Source organism: Gavialis gangeticus, unplaced genomic scaffold (assembly GCF_001723915.1).
Source record: "Gavialis gangeticus isolate Ggan-Ray unplaced genomic scaffold, GavGan_comp1, whole genome shotgun sequence".
NCBI classification, from domain to species: domain Eukaryota; kingdom Metazoa; phylum Chordata; order Crocodylia; family Gavialidae; genus Gavialis; species Gavialis gangeticus.
In genome coordinates, this window is record NW_017729033.1 from 20,867,060 (window position 1) to 20,879,064 (window position 12,005).

The 12,005-nt window shown below is 45.9% G+C and overlaps 1 protein-coding gene across 3 annotated transcripts in view; it reads left to right on the forward strand.

Annotated features, from left to right (window-relative positions):
- Window positions 1-12,005, forward strand: part of FAM193A (family with sequence similarity 193 member A) — a 155,060-nt gene that overhangs the window by 13,730 nt on the left and 129,325 nt on the right. For all 3 annotated transcript variants that reach the window (XM_019526283.1, XM_019526284.1, XM_019526285.1), the window contains exon 6: window positions 7,126-7,250. In XM_019526283.1, the coding sequence (XP_019381828.1) occupies window positions 7,126-7,250 (125 nt within the window). The remainder of the gene's footprint in view (window positions 1-7,125; window positions 7,251-12,005) is intronic.

Sequence of the window (12,005 nt, forward strand, 5' to 3'; positions counted from 1 at the left end):
TATATATATATATATATATAAAAAATCATTTAGAATCTATTAATTAAGTACTGCGTATACTAATGGGACTGTCCAGTTTAAAACAAAACTGTAAATATAGAACATTTAAATAGTCTCTGTTTCATTTTAGATACTTCCATGTGTAGCTGGGGTAGAACTTCAGTTGGTGTCAGTGATTTGTGTTTTGAATAAAATATTTTAAAGGAATTAAAGCTTTCAGGCTACATATTATTGAAGCAGAATTTCTGAATTATTTTTTTCTCTCCTCTGATAGCAAGGGAGTTTTTTTTTTTTTTAAAAAACATCTCTTGCATAAGAATTAATCTACTCAATTACCTACTGCACCCCAAATTGTCATTCCATTTGGTGTAATCCTTTTCTACCAACCAATTGTGTTGTCACACTTCAGATTATGTTGTCAGGTTGAGATCAAGCAGCAAAGAGAATTAGAAGAAAAAAACAGAAAATCAGTAGTAGAAACACTTTTTTTTATCCAACAGACTTTTTTCACTGTCCTCTAAGGATAGAGAAGGTCTTTAACATCTGCCCCCCCTCCACCCTCCCCCTTTTTTAAACTGTACTCTTTTTTTCCCTTTTGTGTTATGAGCATGCTGAAGGCTGCCAGGCAAACTTTGCCAAAGTCGCTTTTGATTTTCATCATAGATGTGCTGGAAAGGTATGGAAGAGGCTTATAAAATAGAAGGAGGTGGTGCTTGGCTTTCTAATGGAATGTACCTGAAAAATGGAAGGGAAGAGATGGGTTCCTCAGAAAAAAGATGAGATGAATAGAATCCTGTCTTCAAAAAAAAAAAAAAGACAATAGCCCTGTCAGACAGTTGAGTTTGCCACCCTTGCTGGTGTGCACCCACTGTTCGTTTTGGTTTTTTTCCCCCTCTTTCTTTGCTTTATAATACAAACTATGCATAATAATAGCCCAAAGCCAAAAAGATCATGATTTATGATATAATTCCTTGAGCTGGGCCCCAGCAGAGCCATTTCAAGTCATGGTTATGCCACAGTACAGTGGTGGGTGGGGGTGTGTATACTCCAAATTACACCCCCCAACAGAGGATCCATGACTGGAACCAGGTGTTCTTATCTTGAGTCCTGGGACCCTCCAAAATATTATGTGGATGAGAACAAGGGTCATTCAAAGCAGGAAAGAAAGGCACCGCTCTGCCTACTGTGAGAATGAAGAGTAAGTTGCAATGTATTTATAGTGGTTCACCGTGACTTGAAAAAGAGATTGTGCTGAGGGGGACTGAGCACAGTGGGCACTACCTTATTCAGATGAGTTGCATTAGCTTAGCTTTGTGGAAGGTTTCCATGTTTGCCCAATATGGGTCATACGTTTAATGGGCATGTTCAGTATGGACTGCTTTCAGTTAACTTCATAGTTGGCTTCCATGACCAAACACATGCTGCCTGTAGGAGCAGTTTAATTATAGACAGTGTATCTGGGGGGGTTCTGGTATGCAAATCTAAGATGAGGGGCTTTTCTTCTTATGCTGATTGGGGGGGTGGGAATCTTGTCTTATATTTGAGTAAATAAGGCAAATGAGATATTCCTATTTATTTTCTCTTCACCACTTAGTATTTTGTTAACTCTTACCAAGTTCCCCCTTCAGATGTCTCTCTTTTGTTCTAAACTGAATAGGCCTAACCTCTTTAGTCTTTGCTCATATGGAAGCCCCTCTATACCATTGATAATCCTTGTTGCCCTTCTCTGTACCCTTGCTAGTTCTTCTTTCACCTTTTTGAGGTGTGTGGACCAGAGCTAGGCACAGTATTCAAGGTGTACACACACCATGGGTTTATAAAGGGCCATGACGATACTGTTTTGTGTACAGTTCCCTTCTCGATGATCCCTAACACTTTGTTTGCCTTTAACTGCTGATCAGTACCAAGCTGATGGTGTTTTTATCAAACAGTCCACGATGACTGCCAGACATTTTTCATGTGTGGTAACAGCTAAGGTAGAGCCCATGATAGTGTAGTTATAGTTTGAGTTATTTTTGCCCACACGCATCATGTTACACTTGTCTGTGCTGAATTTAATTTGCCATTTAGTTGCCCATTTCCTCAGTAATGCCAGCTCCTTTTGTAGCTCCTCACAGCCCACCATGGTCTTTTCCACTTTGAGTAGTTTCGTGGCACTTGTGTATGTTGTCTGCCTACAGTTGAGAAATCGGCTCCACCGTAGGAGAGGAGTGGAGGGTGTTGATCCACCGGGCAGAGGAGTGCTGGGTAGCCAAAGAAACACAAACGTTCTGAAGGATTCTCCTGACTCTTGGGCATTAGAATATGGTTAACGAAGGGGCTGGCCTTGGAGGCTTTGTAGTCTATTCACACTAGTATATTCATCTTTGGACCTTGGGTTAGGGGTTCACTGACCCCAGTTTACCAGGACTAGTAGAGTTGTCAGGAAGGCCAGTCTCTACAACTGGCAAGGACTTCCATGGGTGGCCTGGGATAACCAGGTGAGAGGGTGAGAATCTGTACTTGTTTTAGTTTCTGGCTCCAAACCTGTAGCCTGCTTTGTATCAATCTTCCATGCTATATAATAAATCCTTTTGAGGTTTGTCTTACTCATGGCTAATGGAAGAAGTGATTTCTGTATGAGTGATATTCCAGGCTGACTTCTTCTGTGGAGGGTGGGCGTCTATCATTTTTTCCATAGCCCTGAAGTGGGGTCTTTTTGGGTCCAACAGAGATCCCTCACTGCAGCCACAAGGTCTGATGTAAGGGCAGAGGAACGGAGTTGCCAAGAGAGCTGTCTTGAAGAAACCTCAGTCTGTTCCTTGAGGCAAGTGGTAGTGTGGGGGGAGAAACAAGGGGCCCTGGGGGCTTCCAGAAGATGAGTTTGTGAGAGTGGCCTGCCCTGGCAGCACAGGGAGAAGCTCAGAGCTCTAGGGCCAAGTGCAGACATTAAAAAAGTCAGAGGCTGAATCGATTCGGTCTTTGCAGGTTAGTCTAAATGGGATAGCTTGAACTGAGAAGCAAGTGAACAGAATTCGCTTTCAATTTGGGAAACGCATCCACATGCCTGCAGTGGATCAGGCCAGAAGCTGGGGGGTGTTAGAGCCCGCCTGCCAACCACCAACCACTGCCAAACGGAAGGGAGGAAGCTCCAAGGCTTTTCCCCTCCCCCTGCTCCAGTGAAGGGAGCATGGCCAGGCCCCGGAGTAGAGCCAGCAGCTGAGGCCAGGGGGAGGGGGACCCTAAGCCTTCCTCTCACGTGGGATCCCAGCCCAGGGCTGGCTCTGGGTGGGGGGTGGTGTGCCCCTGCCACACTTACCTCCCTTCCCCCCACCTCCATCCCCTGCTCCTGGCTTGGGCTGCCATGCTGAGAGGGAAGAGGGGGTTTATACTGCATCCCTGACCCACAGGGGACCTCAGATGGGGTCTGCCAATAATGGGGGGGTGGGGCAGCCCCTTCCAGGCTTTAGCTCACCTACTACCTGCTGGGCAAGCAGTCCCTGCCAGGCTTTTTCCCCCCCTCTCCAATGGTGAGTGGGGGGGGCACGGCCACAGCCCAGGCCAGCAGGCTGAGGGGGAGGATGGGGGTTTAACCACCCCATGGCCATGCAGGACCCAAGCCTGGGTCTGCCTGGGTGCGGACAGCCCCTGCCAAGCTTCTGCCCCCACTCCCCACCTGGTGGTGGGGGGTGCAGCTTCTACCATGGTTTTGGTTCCAGTGTTCTCTGAGCAGGGTCTGTGGCCACATCCTATCACAGGCCGGCAGGCTGAGGGGGAAGGGTTTATTTCCGCCACCCCCCCTGCGCGAGCACGCACGCACACACACACACGCGCGCGCACACACACTGGGTCTGAGTGGGGGAGCCCCTGCCAGGCCTCCATCTCTTCCCTGGCTTGAGTGGAGAGTGTGGGCCGTGGTCCTGCCCTGCATGAGACACCAGCTGGGATCTGGCGGGGGTGGGGGTGGAAGCCCCTCCCAGACTTCCATTCTTTCTCTGGTTCCCACTCAAGGTGGTTGGGGGCCAGCCCCTGCCAGGTTTGTGCCCCTTGCATGCTTAAGTGGAGAATGGGGGTGTGGCCACATCCCAGCCCCAGGCGGGCACATTGGGGGAGTGGGGAAAATGGTTTAAACACACTACCGTGCTTATATGGGGTCCCAGCTAGGTCTGTCTGGGAGGTGAGGGGAGGGAGGGCAAAACTCTGGCAGGGGCTTTGTTTCCCTTCTCCCTTGAGGGAGGATTGGGGGGCAGAAACTTGGCAGGGGCTGTCTCTCCTCCCCTGCCCAGGCAGACACCTGCTGACATCCCATGCAGGCCAGGAAAGGGGCTTAAACCCCCTCTCTCCCTGCCTTGCTAGGGCATGGGCATGCTCCCCACTCCGCTCCAGCGAGGAGAGATGGAGGAAACTCTGGCAGGGGCTGCCCTCTCCCCCTACTTGAGGCAGGAGTGGGGGCCAGAAGTGTGGCAGCCCCCTGACGCAGTCCCTGGCTGGGGTGCTATGTGGCCATGGAGGGGGTTTAAACCCCCTCCCCATGCCTCAGCCTGCCAGCCCTGGGCTGGGGTATGGCCACACCCCCTGCCTCTACTGGAGTGAGGGGATAGATGGGACAGAGGCCTGCCAGGATCTGCCCTGCCAGTCAAACTCTAGCTGGGGTTTGGAGCCAAGGGGGCGGAGGATTTAAACCCCCCTCCCTCCCTGCTTCAGCTTGTGAGCCCTGGGCCAGGGCATGACCACATCCCCTCTCTCTGTTAGTGCAGCCTGAGGGTTTGGGGGCCTGGCAAGGGCTGCCCCACCTCCCCCCACAGAGGCTGGGTTCCTGTGCTGCCTGGGGGTGGGGGGGGTGTTGAAGATTCCCTCCTTCCCTCAGTCTGCTCAAGTGGGGCACAGGATGGAAGTGGGGAGTAAAAGCCTGGCAGAGGCAGCCCCTTACCCCCAAGCAAACCCCAGCTGGGGTCCTTCCTCTGTCTCAGCCTGCCCTGGCTGGAGTTTGGCCATGACCCTGCTCCCAGCTCTCAAGTGGTGGTGGTGGGGAAGCCAAGCAGGGGTTGCTCCTCTCCTATCAGGCAGACCCCAGTGGGGGTCCTGTGCAGGTGAAGGAGGGAACTTAAAGCCCCCCTGTCTCATTCTGTTGGCTTGTCCAGGGGTCTGGCCACCCCCCTGCTCCAGCAGTGAGTGGGGGGGAAAAGCCTGTTGAGGGGCTGCTCTATCCCTGCCAAGCAGACCCCACCTGTGGTCTGGGACCAGGTTTCCCACTCCCACCCCCTTCTCAACCAGCCTGAGCAGCAGTAGTGATCTGGCTGGGGAGCAGAGGGGCAGGGCCAACACTTGTGCTGGAGCAGACAGCCCAGCCCAACCCAGCCCAGTGTAGGGCTGGAAAGCATGTCAGGATGCTGGAGGACTGATGTAACTTGAACCAGGAAGGGGTCTGGGACAGAAGTTCCATAAACTGGTTTGACTTAAATCAGCTGAGTCTGATAAAGCTGGTTGAATGAACCATCTTAAACAAGTTCTGGCCATTTTGGAAGCGGTTTATATGCATTGAACTTCTGTTCTGTTGCAAGTTTGAATCAGTTTCTGATCACTTAAACCAGTTTGTGTAACTTCTGTCTGTAGCCTAGGAGTCCCTGGGAAATGGGTTTGTGACAAGGCCCCTTGCAAGCTATACTTTCTGATGGAGGCTGCCTCTGGTGGGACCCACTCTAAGTGTTATCCCTCAGTAAGTTTGCAAGCAGGGAGCTAAACTGTATTTGCAGGCACATTTGCAGGTTACATGCTGTGCAGCAAGAGCACAGGACTCAATTTTGCTTTTCATATCCTTTTTTGTTTAATGTAGTAGTTTTAATAAAGAATGATGGCAGGGCACTGGAAACTGCCATGGGGGGACTGGACCCCTAACTTAGTGCTTTGTACTTGGAAAAGGGGTTGGTTTGGTATTTTAAAAGTGGCTTTGATTGTAAAACCAGCAAATTGCAGTATAATTTATATTTTTTGATAAAAATCTATAGGTATATACCCTTCTTTTTAAAAAAGAAAAAAAATAGCCAGTCAGAACTGTCATGTTATATAGTTAACTTACTTCAGTTTTACAGAGTGTAGATCAGACAGAAGATGGACATAACTATTTTCTGCATGACAAATGTTCTGACGTGAGGATCGTGATGTCCTGCTCACTCTGATCTGGTACCTAATCATAAAACGTCACTGCCATAGCTGTAGATGTTATTGAAGCAAGAAATAGGTGTATAGTAGATTCTCAAAAGCAGACACTGAAATGCACATTCAGTTTTCTACAGCAGTGGTGCTCTACCTTTTGGTTCCACTGGCCAGATGAATGGCAAGGGGATAGTCTGCAAGCCAGGTCAGGTCATGTGTTGCCTCTGGCCATCATGCTGGGTTTGGGCTGTATGCCATCTGTGTCTGATGTAGTGCACAGGGCCATGTTATCTAGCCCGTGGGGCTCCCCATGGGTCCAGAAATTTGGCAGCAGGGGAGTCGCAGTTGCTGCCATTGCTCCTCTGCCTCCAAATTTTCAGACCCATGGGGAGGCCCGGGGGCTGGATAACATGGCTCTGTGGGGCAGACCTGGCCTGCAGGTAAGGGTTGAGCACCGTTGTTCTAGAGATGAGGGGTAAGTTGATTCTTGACTGCTTGGAAATTCTTTTTTGAAGCAACCATACTTGCAGAAGATAACTCTACAGTAATTTTACATCAGAATTTGGGTAGGAGCAGGGCTTATTCTAAGGAATATGTTAACTGCTAGACAAGATAAAGTGGAGCTTAATGTTGGGCAGGAGATGCAGAGCAGTTGCTCTGTCTGAAAATCCTGGAACAGTCTGGTTGTAACAATAAAATGCGTATCTACTGGGAGAGAAGCTGAACTGTAAACTTGGAAAGACTTTCTGAATACTCCATCCATAGGTGTTAAAGCTTAAGTTCTTTTCAGAAGTAATTTAAAACTTTGGGTTCACAGTTTAGTGGATTTTTTTATGATGGGTAGTTTTAGACTGGTTGAGATGAGCTGAATAATCCACCATGTAGGTTAGAGAGCTTTTAACAGGAACTAGCTAAGTTCTGTTCTACCTTTTGCAACAGTTCTTTTATACGTTCTTTTAAGTCTAGTTTACTTTTGAATATTTTTTTCTTTAGGAAAATGAACATTTGAAGAAATTTCAGGTGACATGGGAATTGCACAATAAACATCTGTTTGAAAATCTGGTATTTTCTGAGCCACTTCTGCAGAACAGCTTGCCAACACTGGTGTCACAGCTAAGGTAAAAAGTCATTTTAAAGTGTGTGTGTGTGTGTGTGTGTGTGTGTGTGTGTGTGTACATATAAAAATAGATTAATGGTATAAATGGTATTTGATAGTCTTTGAAAGATCAGAAACTAATTTTTCCTATATTTTTTTCATTTTCATTCACACTTTCCACTAGTCCTTTAAATTGAGGGCAACCCCCCACCCCTCGGTTAAAACCTGTGTTTGCAACTAAGTGGAGACTTTTTGGACGATTAGATTTTGCCCTATCTTCTCATCTTTTAATCCAAGCAAATAATCACTGAAATATTTCTCACTCCTTGCAAAATGATTTAAGATGGGGTATGGTGAAAATTTTGCGCTAACTTGTAAATAAATTTTAATTTTCTTATATATACGCTTGTAATATATGGCCATGGCAGCTACTGCTGTAGGTTTGCTGAAAAACGCAATTTTTAAAAATCGAAGCCCAACCCTGGAAAAGGTGCCCCAGGAGGCTAGTACTTGCCATGAAGTGTGGATCCATAGCTTCACAGTGGCTAAGTACAGATGGTCAAAAAACCCAAGGCTGAATCAATTCAGTCCCTGCAGGTTGGTCTAAACTGCACAGATTAAACTGAGAAATAACTGGACACACAGTTAGTTTTCGTTCAGGAAATGCAGCCACATGCTTGCAGTGGCTCCAACCAGAAGCGGGGGGTGGGGTGGGGTGCCAGAGCACAGCTCTCTGGCATGTAGGCAGCATGTGCTGTGTGTTCACTTCCTCTTCCTGCTGCTCCTGAGGTCTCTGGGATGTGCAGTCCACAATCACAACGGCAGGATTCTGCAGGGTTGTTCATCACTTCCTTTTCCTGCTTCCAGGTGCTTCTGGGACTTGTAGTCCTCAGTCACAGCCAGCAGTAACTTTTTTTTCAGTAAGTTTTTAACAGAGCAGGGCAGCTCTGTACTTGGGGAAGGGGGTTTTAACCCCCCTCCCAGACCCTGAACCCAACCAGGGTTTGCCTAGTGGGGAGGGGGCTGTCTCTGCTTCCCCCCCACAACTCGTTTCTGCTGGCGCACAGCCCAGCCCAGCCCAGGGCTAGAAAGCGTGCTGGGATGCTGCAGGACTCTGATTTACCCTGAACCAGGAAGGGGTCAGGGACAGAAGTCTCATGAACTGGTTTGACTCAAATCAGTTACTACATCTGATACTACGTTCAGCCAGGTTTATCATAAACCAGTTTCAGCCATTTTGAGACTGGTTTATGTGCACTGAATGTCTGTTCTGTTACAGGTGTAAACCAGTTTCTGATCACTTAAACTGGCTTGTGTGTAACTTCTGTCCCTAGCCAGTATATTCTAGAGAAGATGTATTAGCAAGATTTACCTTTTAACAAGCCATCCTCAAAATTTATTGTATTGCCTGTATGCCCTACTAGATTAAATCCAGTGAGATCTAATGGTTGCCATACTCATCTGCATCCTTTTCTGTGTGTGATCTTAGGAGGCTTTCTCTTAGCATGTTTCTGTTCTCAGGCAGGGTGATTTTTTTCAAAGGAGTGTCTGTGAAATGAGTTAAATTTAGCACAGGTATTGGTCCATGGATCCCACTTCAGTAGAACTAGATGACCTTCACTTAAGAGATGTGGACTTGGCCCCATTCATCTCCGTGGAATCCCATGCCTTTCCCAACTCTTCTTTATTCTCCATCTCAAAGTAATAGAATAAGATTACCTTATTTTATGCATTTTACTAAGCAAACTCAGTATTTTCACTGGGAACTACTATAGTCTGAAGAACAGGAATACCTTAATACAGGGGATGACCAGTGTGGTCCTCTAGCCATGTCGTTAGTCCTGTCCACTGCCAGTGGTGTATCTTCTGTGCTTGATCTCAGGATGTTCTTGAAGAATGGTGGATGCCTTAAATAGCCCTAGAAGCTGAGCAAAAGAGGCCTTTAAATATGCTATATATTCATATTAAATCATCTGGAATGCGTGTAACAGATCCTTGCCTATCTCAGAAGACGTACTGCAGTTGCTGAATTCCTTCTAAGGAGTTTGAGAACTCCTCTTTACATACCTGGTATCTAGATATTTGGTAAATAATTTCTAGATCCACAGCCTAGGTAAGGAGCCCCAAATATACATTTCCTCAGGTGATTTATCTTATTCTAATGCTAGTTTGTGAATTAATGTAGCCAGGCTTTATTGTCTGATTACAATCCTGGGCAATGGAATAAAGTTCCTTTGCTATTGAGAAACATTCTTGAGAGACCAGAGACTAAGAGCAGTGACTTTTAGAAAGCGAGTGACAGCAAAGGCCTGAGTACTGCTGAGTGAGTGACTTGGTTACAATCATCACAAATTCAAAAATAAGTTCACACCAGTATTGAAGAGTTGCCTTTTAAGGACTTTAATCGGTTTCCTTTTTAAATGGAAAGGAATCGGAAGGGTATGTCAAGCCAAAGTAAAAATGTCTCTCTTGATGTATACAGAATCGTATTCAACTTCTGGACTCTTAACTAATCTTGAATTAGTTATTTTTTTTTAAATACACTAGACATTCAGTAACCTATAGAAAAGTCCCATTTGTTTGTTCCATATCATGCATCATTGGGTGGTCATCTGATTTCCCCGCCCCCCCTCAATTTAATTCCCCTCCCCATGCAGCTTCTATATCTTATACAAAACCTGGTGGATGCATTTCCACTATTTTTAGAAGCCATCTCCTAATTGAGATTTCAGTGTAGTACTCTGTATCTTTGAAGGCCCTTCCATTTCACCTAAGTGGTATCATGTTCATTCTTTCACTTTTTGTTAAGAGAATTTGTACCAGCCAACACCTCAATCTGTAGGGTGTGAGAAATTCAGGTTAGGGTGACTAGGTCACCTTACAGTTAAGTAAAACTCCATGAAGGCAGTAATACTCAATCCTTGTGCAGAATCGTTACAGAAAATTTTCATAAGCACTAGTTAATATGCCTACCTCCTGTTTTTCTTGTAAAGATGACACTCCATGTTAGACGTTCCTATGGCTTTTCCTTTTTTTCTTTTCAAAATAAAATGCATTAAATCATCTAGACTCACAGCATTTTGGCAGTAAGATTAAGGGCCAGGTTATCTCCTCTCAAAGACTTCCTCTTTTTAGAGAACTTTCTGAATAAACTAAAATCCCTTTGAGTTAGAGCTCTTTCCAGGAGGACCTGGTCAACACCTGTGGCTGTTTAAGAAAGGTTGAGATTTGCACGGTCAGTAGAGCAGCTTTAAATTTATTCTGTATATTTAGAAAGCACTATATGATTTTTAACAACTTCTAGATCAGATGCCCAGTTTGGCAGGGCTATTCTACAGTCGTCATATGATTAGGAAATCTAATTGCCCACCTCCTTGAATGGCAACTACTGGTTGCAGTAGCTTACAGTGACTGAGGGTTCTACAAGATGCCTTTGTCCACACAGATCCCATGACCAGCCTTCCTTCCAAGGTGATGGAGTCCTTCCCTGGATTTCTTTTAGTGAAGGAAATGAGTGGGATTTGGGACTTCGCTGTGCAAGGTACAGCAGTGTTCAGGTTGTGTGCGCAGCCCCAGTGGAGATTTCTTGCTAAAAGATTCCTGGCCTTATGCATGAGGTGCAAAAACCAACAGTAGGATCCATGTGGGCAAAGGTATCTCAGAGAACTCCAGTTACTGTAAGGTAAGTCAATTCTGTTTAGATATTTGACAACACAGAGGATGCATTGTAACCAAAATATATGAGGAGTATTGTCAGGTATGCAGGACAGGTAGTAAGATGAAAATGTTTTGTAGTAGCTTGCTGCATGTATGCATTAGAGCAAAATATTTGGTTTAAATATGCTAGGTATTTAGATTTCATAGACGTTCGGGTGGAAGGGACCTTGGAAGATCATCAAGTCCAGCCCCCCGCCCGAAGGGCAGGAAGTCAGCTGGGGTCATAGGATCCCAGCAAGATAAGCATCCAATTTGCTGTTGAATGTGTTCAGTGTAGGTGCTTGAACCACCTCCGATGGCAGGCTGTTCCAGACCTTGGGGGCTCGGACAGTAAAGAAATTCTTCCTTATGTCCAGCCTGAATTGGTCCTGCAGTAGTTTGACCGTTCGACCTAGTCATCCCTTGGGGCGCTCTGGTGAACAAACATTTCCTCAGGTACTGGTGGTCACCCCTGATAAACTTATAGGTGGCCATCAGATCACCCCTGAGCCTGCACTTTTCCAGGCTAAAGAGCCCCATGGCTGCTGTTTACCATATTTCCCATTTGGTACAGGGTAAGACATAAATGCTGCAATATTGCTAATCCAAAACCTTCTAAAATTTCAAACTCAAGCTTCAAAAGAATTACTTTTTTCTAACAGTAAAATTTCTTGCTTTCTGCTTTCTAGCCCTTCATGTCCTACACCCCACAGCCCGCTGAGCCTTTTTGAGTATGCTAGGGCCACTTTTTCATGGTGGTTTTTTTTTTTCCTCTCCTCTGTCATGGGGGTTCTGACCTTGCTACACTTTTGTATATGAAAAATGAGGCTCTTGGGACCAGGAGATTTGTTAAAATAAAACAGTATATACTGTAGGTCTCAAAATAGAAATCACAAGGAGTGGCAACGCTTGAAATTATGGGAAATCCTTTCTTAAAATTATACATGGAGTTGGTCTCTTCTTGACATGTTTTGCATGTTGCCTGATGTATTTCTGTGTGTTTTTTGGCAGGTAGAAATGACCTCGTTAGAAATCTCAGCTGCAACCTTTCTTTTAAAAAAAAAAAAAAAAAAAAAAAATT